The sequence below is a fragment of the Schistocerca cancellata genome, chromosome 1, assembly GCF_023864275.1.
Source record: "Schistocerca cancellata isolate TAMUIC-IGC-003103 chromosome 1, iqSchCanc2.1, whole genome shotgun sequence".
NCBI lineage: Eukaryota > Metazoa > Arthropoda > Insecta > Orthoptera > Acrididae > Schistocerca > Schistocerca cancellata.
Genome location: NC_064626.1, coordinates 252,615,859 through 252,636,591, shown reverse-complemented (window position 1 = coordinate 252,636,591; position 20,733 = coordinate 252,615,859). Strand labels below are relative to the sequence as shown.

General features: G+C 46.8%; 1 protein-coding gene across 1 annotated transcript in view; it reads right to left on the bottom strand.

Moving 5' to 3' along the window:
- Window positions 1-1,647: 1,647 nt before the first annotated feature.
- Window positions 1,648-20,733, bottom strand: part of LOC126170518 (RWD domain-containing protein 4) — a 32,106-nt gene continuing 13,020 nt past the window's right edge. Inside the window, exon 4 of the mRNA XM_049920732.1 lies at window positions 1,648-1,955. Within this exon, the coding sequence (XP_049776689.1) occupies window positions 1,767-1,955 (189 nt within the window). The 3' untranslated portion in view covers window positions 1,648-1,766. The remainder of the gene's footprint in view (window positions 1,956-20,733) is intronic.

Here is a 20,733-nt window from a genome sequence, read left to right as displayed (position 1 = left end):
AATACACAGTTTTACAAAATTTCCTTTAAAAGCCCATGAAAGAAGTGAGAAATGTGCTAAATTTTAACACCAAGACTTTTGGAACACTACAGGTTATATATGTTTACTTTACACAGCAGATCAATTACTTGTACTGAGAAATCTACTACACTTGGGAGGTACCGAAAATGGATGCTGGGATGGGCAAGCCAATTCCCACTCCCTTGTCTTCCCTTCATTCATAAGTGTCACTGAGAAGCCTTTGGCCTAGTCCAGCTTGGTTAGTGAGTCTAACCACATACTGTTGCCACAGTGTAATTTCTACCACAGGTGCTGTATGGGAAGAATCGTAAGAAGCAATGTCTATTAAATTATCACCTATCCTTAATAACATTTGTATGGCAACACTGCACTTTATTTATGCTACTGCTGGCACAATTTTTTTGCCGTTTGTCAGATTTGGCTCACAAGATCAGGCTCAAAGGGTTCTGACTTGGGACAGCCGAGGTGTTAAGGTGAGAACATTAGTGTGGGAAGCATGCAGAAAAGGTGGAGAGAGTACTGTCTATATTTGCCCCTCCATCTGCCAGTTTCATTGCCCCTAATACAGAGTGATTCAAAATAAATTGTCGTTTGTGGCAGACATTACACAATGAACCAATACAGGATTTTGGCGTGTTTCACTCTTCCACATACTGACTGGTGTTGATTTGTTGACGGTATCCCTTGCATGTTTCAGAGTATCTCAGAGTTACTTATCCCGGTAACTGGACAGGTCGTGCAGGACGAGACGCCTGGCTCACCACATTTCCGGGTGCAACTGTGTGGGAGGTGGTGAACGGAGCCTGCAACATCCTGACAGCGGAAAGGAGTCGGGCACATTACCGCCTTCTTCTTTATGGACATCATTTTGAATATGTACTGGAGTACACCTGCAGTATGTAGGTGTGTTGAATTTCGGGTGCCTTTGTGTTGTTGGTTTCTGAGAAGAATTAATCTTCCTGTTGTGTTCTCTACTCCAATGCATAACTCTGAAGTAAAGCAGTTTCAGACAAAAAAAAATTAACATTTTACTCTTAGTTCGATGCATATGTTACACCCATGAAACGTGTACAGTTACTTTTGAATCACCCTGTATAATACTAGAGGCTGTGTTCTGATTCTAGCAATGTCATCCTTTCTCACTGATGCGTCATGTGTATCTTAGAGGATCAACAGTACCTCACACCTTTCCTTGTCGCCTCTAGTTCTTATTTTTCAAAATTTACAGTGATGTTCTGTGTCTGTAGTTTTAATTTTTGTATTGTGAGACAAACTTCGAAGACAATAACAATGACGAGTATGTCACTCCCTCAATGACAGAATTCCAAATGCTTGCACTGAATGCAGCAGAAGTTAGTTGTCCTCCTCAAGTTTATCAAAGCCTTCAGTATGTTTCTGTTGTCTGTACTGTAGTGAACATTTTGGAGCATACTATAAAGGAGTACCATAAATCAATGGATTCTTCATACTGTACCACAAATTTAGATATGAACATACTCCACACTATTATACTACTGGTTCATACACAAGGTAATTAGCAAGACAGCACTGTGTAGTGCACACAAAAAGCAAAAACTTCATTCTTGCAGTTCATGAAAAGAGGATTAAAGTTAATAAAACAATGAATAAAAATTGTTAACATTTTTATTCAACAAATATTTCGGAACACAATGTTGCATACCCTGTTTGCCACTAGCTGTCTCACTGCAGTGTATGACTGGAAGCATTGCTAGCCTCTACTGCTTCTACGAGCCTGTTGAGGGAGCTAGGGTCTCAAGCTGTTTAGGGCCACTTTGTGATAAGTGTTTCACAACATCTACCCAGTCCCATCCACGTGGGCGGTCGCCTTTTGCATCAACTCTGTCCCACTGTTTTCGTTTTTGAGCCTTGCTAAGCTGCTCTTTCTTCACTGCTTTCTTGATTACTGGACTGTCCTAAAATCAAATAAAAATATTGTGAAAATATGTTCATAATTAACAAGCATCATTCAGACAAGTGGTTTGCAACTCAATCATATGATTAAGCAGTATTTTCCAATACAACTAAAGATAAATACAATGAATAATACAAATTTGATTTCTCATAGTCTGAGCTAAATAGTGATTACTTTAAAAAAAGGAGAACAATTGGTAATTGTTGCCCTATTACACAAAAATCTATTAAAATGTGGCATACTGATTACTATACACCACAGGATAACCTTTCTAGCAAAACATTTCATGTAACTTACAATCATGTTGTATAGATTGCCACATTACACCCGACTGGAATGCCACAATGAGATGGTTTAAACCCATTGCACCTTAATGTCACTTATCCCCAGTTGCACTTCCCCCATCCACCCACATCTAAGAATAATACTCCCTTCCTCTGCCATTTAATTTCTGAATCTTTGTATCTGTACTGAATAATTTACTGGGCCTACAAAGGTGCACAGATTAGGAATCATGTGGCAGGATTTCGTTTCACTTGCTTCATAGCCATCACGATCACACAGCTCCAAGGAAGTTAACAAATCTTGTTGCTGTCTTTTCAGGGGTTCAGGGACAGAAAAAAGAAATATCTGCTTGTAGTCTGAAAGTGTACCAGTGGGGAATTAATAGATTAATTGTGAGCAAGCTTACCTTACATCTTTTTATACAGGAGATACATGCCTCAATTCTTCCTGATAGCAAAGTTATTGGTCACATTATCTTTAAATTTCTGATCACTTGTAGGCTGTTTAACCAGGTTTCTTTTTGTGGCAATTTTGCACAGATAACTTAATCTATCATTTGTTACTGAAATGCAAGGCAATTTTTAACTGTTTCAAGGATGCTCTCACTTCTTCAGCAAGAAGCAGAAGTGACAGGGAATGCAAGCCTCAATTTGATAAACTTTGTTAACCCTTTCATGGACAAAATTATTGAGCAGTTTTTTCTTAATGAATGGAGAGCAGATTTATCATACAGAATATCAAATTTGCTCGAACTGTGAAAGTGAGGTCACACAACAAGGTGGGAAGTATTCTTCCCACTGCCCTTCCTTGGAGTTAAATGACAAAAACAACTTTTTCAATATATGTCATATTTATTTGATAAATTTACTTCTCGTTACAATGATTGTTCACAATTACTTGCCATGAAATTTTCTGAAACATGGGTCTATGCAAAGTGGTATTTGACAATATGTACAAACACAGCGAGAGCTCTTTTCCGCAGCATTGGTACTACAATGACGGCATGTCCAGTAGGTTTCTCCTAAAATGGGTTGATGCTCCCCTACAGCCACATGACGAAAATCTTCAGGTACTTTACCCCTTTTTGCCAGAAAGACAGGTTTTTGTCCACGTCTTTTTTTGGGATGAGAAGCCAGCGATCAATTGTCTGGCTAGATGGATCCTGTATGTGAGCTGATCATGCTGTCCACTTTCTCTTTTACTTATTTTCCACAGGATAAAACTGTCACTGCAGCAATGTCCACCAGGAAATAAAATATTCTGTGCCACCATTTTACAGAACGTCTGCCAATAGCATACCTTTCTCATAATTGATCAAACTTATTGACACCACCCATTATTTAGTTGTATTCTGCCACAACTTCAGGATAAGCAATCTCTGTACTAGTACCATCCTTGTTTTTTCTTTTCACTGTTGCTGTTTCTCATGGGTCACGAATTGAGGACAGGAAAGTGACTGAACAGTTATACATCCATTTTACTGCAGAAATGGCTCCTTTCGTTTCAAACTGGATTTCTATTCGTTCCAATTTTACGTTTTCCTTCATAAATTTGGGTAAATCAAAAGTATTTACGTTATACTAAAGCTTCGAGGGAAAAAAAAAAAAAAATCACAAAATGTCATGCAAACAGCACTGAAAGGCTCCTCTACATAGCAACACTCAGCTATACAATGCCTCTGCGTGAAGGTACAGCAAAAACGGTGGGAACTTCCGATTGGAAGCAGTACCCTATACCGTTCACTAGGTGGTAGCACCATACAGAGGAGGGAACTGTGAATCCCACAGGACTAGGAGCGAGTTCATTGTAGTGGGAAGCACGTTTCCCACGGCTCACGAAAGGGTTAATACATTATAGATGTTTTGAAGAATGTTGTTCATTAGGAATTTAAGAAGATCTGCACTTGGTAAATAAGAGGGTTGACTGAAAAGTAATGCCTCCACCTTCATAGCTCTTCAAAAGTTGACACCATTGGTATGCAGCAGGTACTGGCTTGTTCCGTAGCTTCTTCTCTACAGCTCCAGTTCATGGGAAGACTTAGCATTGAACGGTTGTGTTGTTACAGTGTAAAATATGGAACTCTGCGCAGTCAGTCAGTGCGATCTAAGCACCGTGCAGTCATTGAATTCTTGACAGCATAAGATGTCACCCCAAAGGAGATTCATCAGAGAATGAAAGCAGTTTATCATGATTATGTTAATGTGGACACTGTGAGTCGCTGGGCGAGTAAGTTTAAAGATGTTGAGACAGGAACCTCTGACCTGCGAGACAAACAAAGAGTTGGATGTCCTGTGACAGCAACCACCGAGTTTCACAGGCCAAATGTTGACTGATTCAGGACGATTATCTTATCAGTCAGAGAGAAATTGCAAGCACAATCGGCATTTCACAAGAATGTGAGGCCACATTATTGCTTTTCTTGGCCATAGGAAGATCTGTGCAGAATTTGGCTGTTGGTTGTTGTGCTTTAGGGCGCAAAAAATCATACGCACCCAAGTCAAAACTATAGAATACAAACACAGAGGAGTTAAAATCTACTGTCAGTCAGTCCCAATTGACATAATAGAAAAGAGCTAAAAACAGGCACTTGGAGAAAGGGCTAAAAAAGACACCATGCAGAAATGGAGGTCCAAAACTAAAAATTAAATGGCCTTCACCATATTGCTTCGGCAGATAAAAAGTAAAATGCAGTCGACAGCCGCCACGTCATTCGCTAAAACAGCTGATAAATCAGATGGCAAACCCAAGCTGGAACATAAATGGTTAAAAAAAGGGCAGTCCATCAGGAAGTGGCGGACAGTTAAAATTTGGGTGCAATGTGTACAAAGTGGTGGGGTAGCACCACTTAGAATATGACGATGGCTAAAAAGGCAGTGCTCAATATGCAGCTGAATTAAAATAATATCCTCCCAGTGGGAGGGCCAAGAGGAGGTTGCTGGGAAAGGCTTAATAAGCTGAAGCTTATTCTCATGAAGGGAGGACCATTGGCAATGCCAAAGGGACACCACCTCCTGACAGACATCAATGAAGAGATCATCGGAGGGAATATAGGTACTCGCAGGTTGAGTAACAAGGACTGCAGCCTTTGCAGCAGCCTCGTTTCCTGGCAGACCGACATGACCAGGAAACCAACAGAAACAATACACTGACTCCAAAAGAGTGAGCAAGTGACAGTTTCCCCGCACCTGCAACACTTAAGGGATGGACAGTATAAAGTGCACAGCCTTTGATGGGCACTGAGTGAGTCTGAGCAGAGGACACAATTGGAAAGGCTGTGTCACAGGATGTAATTCTTGGCCTGATACAAAGTGAACAGCTCGGCTGTAAATACTGAGGAGTGTGCCAGAAGCCGATATTGAAAGACATGGGTGCCAATGGCGAAGGCACACTTGACGCCACAGTCAGTCCGAGAGATACCAGTACAAAGGTACTATCACAATGTTACATGCGAAGTTCACGAAACTGAAGGCGTTAGACCGAGGATGGAGTAGTGTCCTTAGGAAGCAAATGAAGGCGAAGGTTAACATAGGAGGAGGCATAGGATGGGTGTCCATGGCTTGCATACCAGCATGCATACCTGCTGAGAAGAAAGTCACAGTGATAGGACAGTGTTAGTTCAGCAGCTTCAGCATACAGACACTCAACCGGGCTGGTGTGAAAGGCGCCTGTGGCCAGACAGATGCCATGATGGAGGATAGTGTTGAGACTGCCTAAGAGGGATGGGCGTGCAGACGCATAAACAAAGCACCCATAGTCGAGTTTCGAATGGACAACGGACCAGTACAAATGGAGAAGAGTGGTTTGATCGGCACCCCAGGAAGTACCAATGAGGACACATAGGACATTGAGGGACCGCGTACAGCAGGCTGCCAGGTAAGATACATGGGAGGACCAAGCGAGTTTCCTATAGAACATGAGCCCCACGAATTTTGTAGTAATAACGAACGGAAGGGCAACAGGTCCAAAATGTAGAGATGGTGGGAGAAACCATTTGCGCAGCAAGTTATTCATACAGACAGTTTTGTCAGAGCAAAAGTGAAAGCCATTGTCGATGCTCCAGGAGTAAAGATGATCAAGACAGCGTTCAAGATGCTGCTCCGTGAGACAGGTCCATGGAGAACTGTAGTAGATGGTAAAATCGTTAACAAAAAGGGAGCCGGAGATGCCCAGTGGGAGACAGGCCATGAGCGGGTTAATGGCGATAGCAAAGAGGATGATACTAAGGACAGAACCCTGAGGCACACCGTTTTCCTGGATGAAGGTGTCCAACAAGGCATAAACCAAACACACCCTGAAAACTCGATCTTTTAAAGAGGCCTGAATGAAACAAGGCAGGCGGCCACAGAAGCCCCATGTGGAAAGAGTATGGAGGATACCCATTCTCCAGCAGGTGTCTTAGGCTTTCACCAAATTGCAAAACACGGCCACAGTCTGGGATTTCCGCAGAAAATCATTCATGACATAGGTGGACAAAGTAACAAGATGGTCAACTGCAGAACATAGCGCTGTAAATCCACACTGTGCATTTGTCAGTAAATTACAAGACTCGAGCCACCATACCAGATGGGCAGGAACCATGCGTTCCATCACCTTGCAAATGCTGCTGGTAAGAGAGATGAGGCAGTAGCTGAGGCAGTAGCTAGAAGGAAGGTTTTCGTGAAGCCACCATCGTACCCATACCTAAGCCCGGCAAGGCTTAGGTATGGGTACGACGGTGGCTTCATGCCAGTGTCTGGGGTTGGTTTGTGGGATTGAAGGGACCAGACTGCTAGGGCCATCAGTCTCTTTTTCCATGAACTTGAAATCCCCACAAGAAATAAAAACAAACAATGGAGAGGACAAGAGACAACACAGGACAAGAAAGACACAGACAGAGACAAGACAAAAGGAATTAAAATCACACCGAGTGTGACAGTGGTTGGCCGAAAAAAAAAAGGGGGGGGGAGAGGAAAAGCCAACCACCAAGAAACCTGCTAAAAACCCCAGCCTAAAACCGTAGGCCAAAGGCTAGACTAAAAAACAAAAAAGAGAGAGAGAGAGAGAGAGAGAGAGAGAGAGAGAGAGAGAGAGAGAGAGAGAGAGAGGCCATACACTTAGATCAAGCGATAAAAACTCCCTCCACGCATAAAACTCAAAACTAAATCTGCCATCCCAACGTCATCTGATAAAAGTGCAGGAAGCATATCAGGCAGTGCAAACATCTGCCTGAGCGGAGTTAAAAGCGGGCAGTCCAACAAGATGTGGACCAGTCAAAGCTGACCCGCAGCGGCATAATGGTGGGTCCTCGTGGTGCAATAAATAGCTGTACGTTATCCAGGTGTGGCCAATGCGCAGCCGGCAGAGGACAACAGAGTCCTTGCGAGAGACCCGAAAGGAGGAGCGCCACGCACCGGTAGCCTCCTTGATGGCCCAAAGTTTGTTGGGTGAAGGCAGGATACACCATTCTTCACTCCAGGTGCGAAGTACCTTCTGCCGCAAAACTGACCTGAGGTCACTCTCCGAAAGGCTCATTTCCCGGGATGCCTACATGACCCGGGGGTCCACACAAAGACCCCAGAGCAGCCGCAACAGACAAGAGTATGGAGGGACTCCTGAATAGCCGTCACCAGACGGGAGCGAGGGAAACACTGGTTGATAGCTCGCAAACTGCTCAGGGAGTCACTACAGATAACGAAGGATTCACCTGAACAGGAGTGGATATACTCTAGGGCGTGAGAGATGGCAACCAGCTTGGCAGTGGAAACACTGCAGCCAGTCGGCAACGAGTTTTGTTCATAATGATCCCCTAGAGTAAGAGCATAACCGACACGACCAGCAACCATCGAACCGTCAGTATAGACAATGTCAGAACCTTGAAACGCGGCAAGGATTGAAAGAAAGTGGCGGCGAAGGGCCTCAGGAGGGACAGAGTCCTTCGGGCCCTGCACCAAATTGAGCCGAAGGCACGGGCGGGGCACACACACCACGGGGATATACAAAGAGGGGCCCGGAAAAGAGGTGGAAGATGGAAAACCTCAAGCCCAGAGAGAAGAGCTCCGACGCGAACTGTGATCGTACATCCTGACCGGGGCCACCGTTCTGGAAAATGGACGACCAACTGAGGAAACAGGAGACGATAATTGGATGCCCGGGTAAGCTGCAAACGTATGTAGCATAAGTGGCCTGTAATTGTTGGCGCCAGAACCGCAATGGAGGGACACCTGCCTCCACAAGTATGCTGTTGACAGGGCTCGTGTGGAAAGCTCCAGTGGCGAGTCGGATCCCGCTGTGAAGGATGGAGTCCAGCAACCGCAATGCGGAATGGGATGCCGAACCGTAAGCCAGACTCCCATAATCTAGACGGGACTGAATTAAAGCCTGGTACAGCCGTAGAAGGGTAGACTGATCGGCACCCTAGCTGGTGGGACTCATGCAACCAAGAGCGTTAAGATGCCGCCAGCACGTTTGTTTAAGCTGCCGAATATGAGGCAACCAAGTTAACCGGGTATCAAAAACAAGTCCCAAAAACTGATGCGTCTCCACCAAAGGAAGAGGTTTGCCGTCAAGATAAAGCTCAGGATGAACAGTGCGTCGCCGGCAGAAATGCATAACACAGGTCTTGGCAGCCGAAAACTGGAAGCCATGTGTTAACAGCCCAAGACTGCACCTTTCATATAACGCCATGCAGCTGCCATTCAGCAGCTGCAGTGCCAGTGGAGCTATAGTATAGGCAGAAGTCATCAGCATGCAAGGAAAATGAGACAGACATTCTCACCAACGCAGCAAGCCCATTAATTGCAATCAAAAAGAGGCAGACACTTAAGACAGATCCTTGCGGTACACCATTCTCATGAACTCTGGAGGAACTATGGGAGGCCGCAACTTGCACAAGGAGTGAACGAAGTGACAGAAAATTTTGTATGAAAATCGGGAGTGGACCCCGAAGACCCCAACCACGAAGCATGGAGAGGATGTGATGTTGCCATGTCGTATTGTATGCCCTCTACATGTCAAAAAAGACGACGACCAGATGCTGAAGGCGGGCAAAGGCCGTACGGATGACAGACTCCAGGTACACCAGATTATCGGCGGCAGAGTGGCCGCCCTTGCGGAACCCACCCTGAGACAGAGCCAGAAGGCCCCGAGACTCAAGTAGCCAACTAAACCTCCGACTCAGCGTGCGTTCGAGCAACTTGCAAAGAACGTTGGTGAGGCTAATGGGGCAGTAGCTGGTCAACCTCCAGCGGATTCTTGCCAGGTTTCAACACGGGGATTATGGCGCTTTCCCGCCATTGCAATGGAAATTCACCCTCAACCCATATACAGTTGAAAAGGTCTAGGAGGCGTCGCTGGCAGTCCACTGAGAGGTGTTTGAGCATCTGACAGTGGATGCAATCTGGCCCGGGAACCATAACAGGGCAAGCAGCTAGGGCACTTTGGAATTCCCACTCACTGAATGGAGCATTGTACGATTCAGGGTGGCGCGTGTGAAATGAAAGGCTCCAAGGTTCCAACCACTCTTTCAGGGAGTAGAAAGCCAGTGGGTAATTTGCCGAAGCAGAAGTCTGAGCAAAATGCTCTAAGCGGTTTGCAATTGTGTCGGAATCAGTACAGACTGCTCCATTCAGTGAAAGCGCAGGTACGCTGACAGGGGTCTGATAGCCATAGAGTCGCCTAATCTTGGCCCAAACCTGCAATGGAGAGGTACGGAGGTTGATGGTGGAGACATACCTTTCCCTGAACTCCTGCTCGCGCTCGCGAGTGAGGCGGCGGGTTCGCGCACGGAGCCGTTTAAAGGTGATGAGGTGTTCCAATGAGGGATGACGATTGTGACGCTGGAGTACCCGCCTGTGATCTTTAATCACCTCAGCGATCTCTGGCGACCATCAAGGCACAGTCCTCTGCCGAGGGGTCCCAGAAGAACAGGGAATGGCAGATTCTGCGGCAGTAACGATGCCGGTGTTGACCGAGTGAACCACCGCATCAATGGTGTCATTGGAAAGAGTGGCAATGGAGGTGAACAAGTCCCAGTTAGCCTTGTTCACAGCCCATCTGCAGGGGCACCCAGAAGAGTGACGCTGTGGCAGTGACGGAAAGATCGGAAAGTGGTCACTACCGCACAAGTTGTCATGCACACTCCATTGGACAGATGGTAACAGGCTAGGACTGCAGATCGAAAGGTCAATGGCTGAGTGCGTGTCTTGTGCCACACTGAAATGTGTGAAGGCACCATTATTTAAAAGAGAAAGGTCGAGCTGCGCCAATACTTGCTCAACGATGCTGCCTCCGCCTGTTGCCACAAATCCACCCCACAGACGGTTATGGGCATTGAAGTCGCCCAGTAACAGAAAAGGTGGTGGCAATAGAGGTATCAGTGCAGCCAGGACATGCTGCGGGACATCACCATCCAGTGGAACATAGAGACTGCAGACAGTAACAGCCTGAGGCATCCACACCTGAACAGCGACACCCTCTAAAGGTGTTTGTAGAGGGACAGACTCGCTGTAAAGGGAGTGAAAGATGTAGATGCAGATGCCACCAGATACCCTCTCATAAGCTGCCCAGTTTCTATAACAACCCTGATAGCCACAGGGGGCGAGGGTTCGCATTGCCGGAAACCAAGTTTCCTGGAGAGCAACGCAGAGGAAAGGGTGAAGGCTGAGAAGTTGTCGGAGCTCAGCAAGATGGTGGAAAAAACCACTGCAGTTCCACCAGAGGATGACATTGTCCATGGCCGAGAAAGGCGTGAAGGGACCAAGGAGGCAGATTATGCCGCTGGGTCACCTGCTGCCACCGAATGAGTACATGCGCGAGTGTCATCCATTGTGTCTAGAGAGTCCGGCGAGATCTACATCCTCAGCGGACGCCAGAACCTCTACCTTGCCCTCAGACGCAGAGCTTGTAGCTTGCGGTGGGGTGGGTGCTGCCACAAGTTCCTTCGTCTTAGAGGTCTTCTTCTTGGACTTTTCTCGCTGCTCCTTGGGTTTCACTGGCTGGGAGGGCTTCACCGATTCAGTCTCCGGGACGGAGGAGGATCGCAAAGCCCTATGACCAGCTGCTTGTGGGCACTTATGCCACTGCCAGGCGTCATCCTTCCCACTTGTGGAAACGTGGGAAGGGAGGGACCCAAGGGACCCCTTGTGAGCAAGAGGAGCCGAAGAAGTTGGACGCTTCTCCGGCTTAGAAGCGGGGAAGGATGTCCCCGATGGGTGAAGGGGGGGATGGGTGGGGGGGGGGTTGCTTCTGATGTAGGTGGCGCAGGAACAACAGGGTGGGCAGTGCCTGCCATGGGCAAGGGGGCATGTGGAGTTCTACAGCTCGGTGAGCTGACTGGAATTCGCTGAACTGATGGGGCTATCATGGTTGTCGTAGCGGCGGCATATGAGGAAGTCATGCTCACAAGATGGAGTCTTTCATATTTCCTCTTAGCCTTAGTATACGTCAGTAGGTCCAGGGTCTTATATTCCACGATTTTCCGCTCTTTCTGTAAGATCCTGCAGTCTGGCGAGCAAGGTGAATGATGCTCTCCACAGTTGACACAGATGGCGGGGCACATGGAGTATTGGGATGTGATGGGCGTCCGCTATCTCGACATGTGAGGCTAGAAGTACAGCGGGAAGACATATGGCCGAACTTCCAGCACAAGCACCGCATAGGAGGAGGGATATAGGGCTTGACATCGCAGTGGTAGACCATCACCTTGACCCTCTTCGGTAATGTATCACCCTCAAAGGCCAAGATGAAGGCACCAGTAGCAATCTGATTATCCTTCGGACCCCAATGAACGCGCTGTACGAAATGAACGCCTTGATGCTATAAATTGGCGCGCAGCTCGTCATCAGACTGCAAAAGGAGGTCCCTAGGGAAAATAATACCCTGAACCATATTTAAACTCGTAAGGGGTGTGAAGATAACTGAAATATCCCCCAAATTGTCACAAGCAAGTAATCTTCGTGACTGGACAGAGGTTGCCGTTTTTATCAATACTGACTCAGAGCGCATTTTGGACAAGCCCTCCACCTCCCCAAACTTGTCCTCTACATGTTCTATGAAGAACTGAGGCTTTGTTGACATGAAAGACTCCCCATCAGCTCTCATAAAAACTAGGAACCAGGCCGAATAAGTGTCACTGCAATCCTGAGCCGTACGCTCCCACGGTGTGGCCAGGGAGGGGAACGATTTGTGGTTGTATTTCTGAGCATTGAATTGAGGCTGAGAACACTTAGAGACTGCTGGCGGCTGGCCACCAGCAAGAGATGATGTACCACACTTCATTGCAGGTCATCCACCCTGATGCCACCCATTTCGACCAAGGGCCCTCCCCACAGGCGCCACCCAGCCTCAGCAAGGGCCACCTGGCAGGATGGCCATTGCCGGGAGTCCCTAATGCCCCAGGGAGATAGGCATCTACTCCTTGGCATATGTGGGGAGTTAATGGTGCAGGCATCAGCACAGCGATCCCTGTGTTGTCAGGGAGCTACAACTAATAGTGTACATGGCGGCCCCACCACAATGGATTGGCTATCATGCTGGATATTAAGTGCAAGGAAGTCTATGGTTGTCGTCTCCACAAAAGCAACACTGCACAGCGCATCGTGGAAATCGCACCCAGGAATGTGTCCTCGCCCAAGAGATGGAGAACGAGCAGGACGGCAATGCGATGATGAGAAAGCTGCAAAAGGTCTAAATGCACAATGGACACAATGCACCATGTCAGGTGCCCTTCCCCAATTGGCTTGCTCTTCGGAGAAATTTGGAAATATGGAGGTCAAACCCGAGAGGGACCATCACAGATAGGTGAGAGGGGCCATCACAGATAGGTAGAAATGTTTGAGACTCCTTTTAGTTGCCTCTAATGACAGGCAGGAATATCACGGACCTATTCTAAACCCCAAACCCGCAGGGGGTGCCAGTGTCCAGGAAAATTGCCTTCTGCCAAGACGTGGTTGTACGTGTTACACAGAAAGTGCTTGCCCGCAAGAGAAAGGTGTCTGGTCCTGAGGTGGAGGATCGGGATAAACTGTGAGCATGATCGAACTCCCTCACAGTAAAGGCGGCATTGTAGCACTCACAATTTGGAGAAGAGAAGGGTATCGCTCAAGCCTCCTGCGCACTTTTCCGATGGAGGAAGGCAGGGTCACAGTGGGAAGAGCTCGAAACTTCTGCAAAATGGGGGCCTAAGGTGTTGGAGATAACAATTGGGTCCACGATGACATCGTCAACTACTGTCAGGGCGCAAATGGGGGAATGGATCTTGATTCCAGAGAGCCGTATGAAGTTGGCCCACATGACAGAAGAAGGTGTGGAACTGTTAAAGGAACTAGTGAATGAAATCCACCTAGTTCTTTAGCTATCCCGAAGAATGCAACGACAATTTGCACACACCTGCTTATAATGAATGCAGTTTGCCAGCATAGGGTGATGGTTAACAATGCGGACAGCATGTCTCTGCCCGAATTGCATTGCAGCATGCCTCAGTCCACCAAGGGTCTGGGACATGACGTTGTGAAGAGGAAGTGTGAGGAATGGAACATTCTGCAGCAGTAAGAATAATGATGGTGAGATAGTACAACTGGTCATCACAGCTGGGGAAATCTTGTTCTTCGACGGTCGCCAGGGAGGAATAAAGCTGCCAGTCAGCCTTAGTAAGCTGCCAGTCTGGCGTGCACGCAGATGGGGTAGGAGTCAACAAACAGATAGCACATGGGAAATGGTCGCTCTAGTAGGTGTCAGAAAGAATGGACCACTCAAGATGATGGGCAAGCTGGTTAGTGCTACAGGATAGGTCCAAATGGGACTAGGTGTGCGAGGAGTCGGACAGGTAAGTGGGTGCTCCAGTGTTAATGCTAAAGAGGTTAAGTTGATTCAGGAGGTCAGCCAAGAGGGCACCTCTCTGACAGGTCCTGGGAGAACCCCAAGGGGGATGGTGCACATTAAAGTCACCCAGTATCAAAAATGGGGGAGGTAGCTGCCCAATAAGCTGAAGGAAGTCTGCCCTGGTGACATTGATGACTGAGGGACATAAATGGTACAGTAGGAAAAAGTCAGGCGGCGAAGGAAAAGGCGAACTGCAACAGCTTGAAGATGGGTTGACTATGAAGGTCATCCCGTATGAGCAGCATGACAGCCCCCATGAGATGGAAGGCCGACCTCAGGGGGAAGGTCAAAACAAACTGGTAAGGAATGTGAAAGCTCCAAGTGGTCGTGAGGGTGCAATTTTGTTTCTTGAAGGCAGAGTACAAGGGGCTGTTGTGATGCTAAAAGCAGCCATAAATCCTCTTTGTGGGACCGAAGGCCATGAATGTTCCACTGGAGGACAGTCATGAGTAGGAAGAGATGTAGGGGTGTCAACTTGGCAGCCATCGAGAGACAGCAGGTGTAGAGTCACCACTACAGGGCACAGAAGCAGGAGGATCTTACTCCATGGGGTCCAGAAGCATCAGCTTACTAGTGCGGTCGGTCTGTGGAGTCCAATGCTGAAAAATGGTTGGTGGTGGGCACCGGCGAGACAGGCCGGCCGGGCTAAGGTACCACGTGGTGACACTGTCGAACAGGAACTTCGAGTTGGTGACGGAGGAATCTGTTTGCCTTTAGTGGACTTCTTCGAGCCTTTCCGGTTAATGGAAGACTTGGGTGTTGTTTTGCTGGAGAGATGGAGGAAGTCTTCTCGAGAGTACTCCTTCTGTCCTTTCCTGCCTACTGGTTGCGTAGCTGGCGGTTTCGACCCCGGAGGCAAGAGTTTGACAGTTTGTTGCACAGCTGGACAGAGGAATGGCGATATTACCTTGACACTGGGTGATTTTACAACCTCAGAGCTGAGCGTGAGGTCACATGTCTGCGTGGCCATGTCCCTCGTGGAGCAAGGGATAACAGGAACAGAACTATAGGAGCCAGATGGGAAAATACAGGGTTTCTGACTAACCAGTAACTTGCGAGCTACTGTGTAACGCACTTTTTCCTAGAGCCTAATCTCTTGGACAGCCCGCTCATCAAGATACATGAGACAATCCCAAGAAGATGGCATGGCTGCCATTGCAGTTGATACAGTGGGAAGGAGGCGGCAGACAATCAACCTTGTTTACATCCCTACCACAGGTTACACATTTGGCTGGGTGGCGACAAGACTTTCTAGTGTGGTTGAAATGATGACACTGGTAGCAGCGCCTCGGGTTCGGAAGGTATGGTCGGACTATGATAATTTCATAGCCTGCTTTGACCTTGGACGGCAGCACCACTATATCATTACATGATGGGCAGTAATGACACCCTGATCAGAGAGGTAAGATTGAATTTTGGCCTCAGACCGTTGAGCAGTCTGGTGTAAATTACACCACGGGAAGAATTCAAAGTGCTATGGTCCTCAACATGTGTGCACGATAGGTATCCCGGATGCCGACTCCTGAAATGAAAGCGCACAGACTTAAAATTTGTCAGGAACTCCTCCCATGTTATGAGAATGAAGACGCACAGCACTCACATCAGCACAATCACCGTGGACTGTTTTCAGTCTCTGATGAATCTCCTTTGGGGTGACAGCTTCTGCTGTCAAGAATTGGATGACTGCACGTTGCTTAAATCGCATTGACCGACCGTCTGCACAGGGTTCCATACTTTACACTGTACTAACACAACCGTTCAATGGTAAGGCTTCCCGCCAACTGGAGCTGTAGAGAAGAGGCTACGGAACAAGCCAGTAACTGCCACATACCAAATCCACCAACTGTTGAAGAGTTACAAAGGTGAAGGCATTACTTTTCAGTCAACACTCGTATTTGTGTCTGTCAATATAAATGTTTCCCAACTCATTTTCCAGTCATTCTTTGTAGAAGAATTGGTAAGTTTTGAGAAGGCCGTCCAGCTTCATTTTGGGAAATTTGATTTATAATTTTCAAACTGATTCTTATCAAGCAACTCTCTAAACTGAATATTCTGAATATCTACAAAACACACATCCATTTGCACTATCATGCTGTCTTTTGATCTCATAAGAAAACATCTTAATGGACTGGGAGTAACACTCACCAGCACTTATTACATTGTGAAATTTGTTACAGCTTTCAATACACGAGGACAAAGTTTTTCCAGAACTCATATTCTTTAACGAACTGATGGTCTCTTTTCATTTGTTTTCTGTTTTAGGGCGCAAAAACAACTGAGGTTATAAGCACCCACGCCACAACCTTAGGACACTAATAAGAAAAAGAAGTTAAAAGTGACTACATGTTAAGCACAATCGATGGAAGGAAAGAGATCTAAAAACAAGGACTTTCTCTTGGAGAAAGGTCCACAAAACATGCCATAGAGAAAGTGGAGATCCCGAACCAAAGACTAAATGTCTTTTGCCATAAAATATGGTCAACAGCCCGTGTGTCATTTGCTAAAATGGCCGATAACTCTGATGGAAAAAGTACATTGGAGCATAAGTGGTTAAAAGAAGGACATTTGGTCAGGAAATAGTAAACCATCAAAGGGTGACGACAATGAGCAAGAAGTGGTGAGGGATCACCATTTAACAAATGGTGATGGTTAAAAAACCAGGCCCAACATGCTACCTAGCTAATATGATCTGAGGGCTGAGAGGAGGTTGGCCAAGCCACTGGGAGAGGTTAAATTCCCCAGAACTTGTTCTTGTGTAAAGAAGACCACTGGTGACGCCAAAGTGACACGCCGACAAATTGCAACACTTGTATCACCAGAAGGAATGGAAGAGCTAGCAGGCTGAAGTAGGAGGACTGCAGCCTTGGCAGCAGCATTAGCAACCTCATTTCCGTTCAGACGAACCTGACCGCGAATCCACATGAATATCACAGTAGTTATCCCAATACACGAGCAAGTGGAAGCTTTCTTGGACCTGTTGAATTAAGGGATGGGCTGTGTGTAGCACATAGGCTCTGAAGGGCACTGTGAGAATCAGAGCATATGACAATTAAAGAGCCTGCTGCTGTAAATATTGAGCAGCATTCTGGAAACCGATAGTGACAATCATTTGGTGCCAATGACACATGCACACCCAATACCACGGTCAGTTTTAGAGTCATCAGTGTACACGATGGTGCTCTCATTAAGTTGCACGAAGGTTGAGAAACTTGCAGTGATTAATCGAACCCAGGGTAGTTTTCTTGGGAAGCAACTGTGATATATCGAAACCAGAGCAATTTCCTTGGGAAGGAAATGAAGTCCAAGATGAACACAGGCCACTGCAAAAAGCCAGGACGGTGAAGGGTTCACACCCATCACGAACGTGGTGGGCCGCATTAAGTTAAGCTGCCAGAGCAGTAGCCGAAAGTGTACTCTGGGGTAACAGAGAAGAGGGCATAGGATGCATAGTCGGGCGTGTCAGATAAATGGCATGCGTATCCACTGAGGAGAGGATCATGTCAGTATGACTGTGCTAGTTCAGCAACTTCTGCATAGGGACTCATAACCAGGCTACATAAAAAGCACCAACGGCCAAATGTATTCCATGATGGTGGATTGTATTTTGACAGTGTATGAAGGATGGACATGCATGTGAATAAACGAAAGACACACAGTCCAATTTTGAATGGACAAGGGATCGGCACAAACAGGAGGATGGCCTGATCCACTCCCCAGGAAGTACCGCTAAGGACACAGAAAGCATTCAGGGCCGGGTACAGCGAGCGGCCAGGAAAGACACACAAAACGAACAAGAAAGTTTTCTATCAAGCACAAACCCCAGGATTTCGTAGTTTCAGCAAACGAAAGAGCAATAGGCCCAAGATGTAAGGACAGTGGAGGAAACCGCTTGCACCACCAGAAATTCATACCAGCACTTTTGTCAATGGAAAACTGAAAGCCACTGTCAATGCTCCATGAATAAAGCCAATCGAGGTATCATTGAAGATGCTGCTGAAGGAGAAAAGTCCATGGATAAATGCAATAGTTTGAATTGACATCGACGAAAAGGGAGCTGCAGAGACAGCTATAGCAAATAGGACGACACTCAGGACAGAGCCTTGAGGCAATCTGTTATCCAGGATAAAGGGTGTTCCACAAGGCCAAACCAACACCTACCTTGAAAACTTGGTCTTTTAAACATTCCTGAAGGAAATGGGGCAGGTGGCCTCAGAAGCCCTGCGTGTATAGATTACGGAGGATACCAAACCTCCAGCAGGTGTGTTAAACTTTCTCCAAATCAAAAATCACAGCCATAGTCTAGTATTTCTGCAGAAAGCCATTCATGACATGGGTTGACAAAGTGACGATATCATCAACTGCAGACTGGTGTGCTTGAAATCCACATTGCAGTGGTTAGTGGTTTGCAAAACTCAAGCCACCATACCATCCAGCCATGAATCATACACTCCATCACCTCACAAACACAGCTGGTGTGAGAAATGGGGTAGTAGCTAGAGGAAAGGTATTTGTCCTTGCTGATATTTGGTAGGGTATGATAGTGGCTTTACGCCAATGTTCATCTTTCAAAATGAGATTGTACGTATGAAGGAGGAAGTGCTTGCCTGCAAGAGAAAGGCACTGTAACATCAGGATCTAATCATCATCTGGTCTTGGGTGGAAGTTCTGGATAAGTGAGAGCATGATCTAGCTCCCTCATAGTAAAGACTACATTGTACATTCATGATTCTGAGTGGAGAAGGGTATCACTTGAGCCTCCTCCACGTTTCACAGGGAGAAAAGTGGGGTGATGGCGGGTGGAACTCTAAAACCTCTGCAAAATAGTAGCCTAAGGTGATGGAGATAACGACAGTGTCCACAATGACAATGTCTTCTACAACCAGGCTAGAAATTGGGGACTGGAGCTTGGTCCCATAGAGCCGACAGAGGTTACCCCACATGATGGAAGATGGAGTGAAACTTAAAAGAAACAGTAAATCAAATCTACCTAACTTTTTTACTACCCCAAAGAATGCGATGACACTGCACACAAATCTGTTTACAATGAATACAGTTCTCCATTACACGATGGCAACTAAAAATACAGAAAACAAGTCTCCACATGCACATTGTACTGCAGCATACCTCAGTCCACCGGGGGACCAGAACACAGCACAGTATAAAATGTACTGCAGCAATAAAGATAACCTTCGTAAGGTACTCTACCCGGTAATCACAACTGGGGAAATGTTCATTGAAAGTTGACAGGGATGAGTAGTCTCCAGTTGGTCTTAGAAAGCAGCCAATTAGGTTTATACGTAGATGGGATAGGAGTCAGTGAACGGGTAGCACATGGGATATGGTTGCTGAAGTATGTGTCAGACTGAACACACCATTAGATGCAACGGGCACACTGGGCAGTGCAGAATGAGAGGTTCAAATGAGAAGAGGTGTGTGTGGTGGCTGAAAAAAATGTGGGTGCTCCAGTGTTAAGGCAGATGAGGTCGAGTTGTTTGAGGTCAGCCAAGAGGGTATCTTTCTGACATGTTCTTATAGTTGCCAAGCAGTAGCAAGGGGTGAGAGAGCTGACCAATAAGCCGGAGGAAGTCTGCTCTGGTGACAGCAAAAGACTGTGGGAAGTACGAGAAGTAGACATAACAAAGATAAAAGGTGGAAGAAAACTGCGCACTGCAACAGCTTGCAGCCAGGTGTTCAGTGAGAGGATTTGGATATGGATGTCATCCCAAACGAGCAGGATGACTCCCCAAGAGAGAATGCCGTCCTCAGGGGGAACTCAAAGCAAACCAGAAGGAAATATGAGAGATCAAAGCAGTTGCAAGGACAAAGTTTTGTTTCCTGGAGACAAAGTAACAAGGTACCGCAATTCCAAGAGCAGCACTGATTCCTCCTTGTTGGATCTAATGCCATGAATGTTTCATTGGAGAAGAGTCATAATGGGGAACAGGGAGGAGGGAACAAATATTGGGTAGTCACCACAGCGGCTGCCGAGAGCCAGCCTTCAAAGACTCAATGCCACCGAGTGCAGAGGTGGGAGGATCCAGTTCCATGAAATCTAGAGGCGTTGACGTTCTCCCCGATCAGCCTGCAGTTTTCAGGGCAGAAAAACAGTAGGTGCTGTGCACTGGTGAAATGGAGGTCGGTCGGGTGGGGTATCATGCAGCACACCACTGAAGAGGATCTCAAGATTAGGGGAAAGAGGAGGTTGTTTGCCTTTCTTTGATTTCTTAGAGCCTTTGCGATTGTCAGATGAAGACACCAATGGTTGTTGGCTGAGGGTTGTAGAAAGTCTTTGTGGAAATATTCTATTTGTCCTTTCCGGCCTGCTGGTTGAGCAGTTGGTGATTTCGCCATCGGGGGCAAAGACTTGGTGTTGAGAAGCTGTAGGAGGAGAAGATGAGGATGCTACTGTGCTACTGGGCAATTTTACAACTGCAATGCTGAATTGGAGGTCGCATGTCAGCGTGGCCATGTCCTCCGTGGAGAGAGATGTAGCAATATCAGTACTGTTTAAGTGCTGGATGGTAAAATGCAGGGCGTTCGACTAGCCAACAACTTGTGAGAGACAGGGTAACATACTTTTTCCTCCACCTGGATCTCCTGGATGACCCGCTCATCGGGGTACAGGAGACACTCATGAG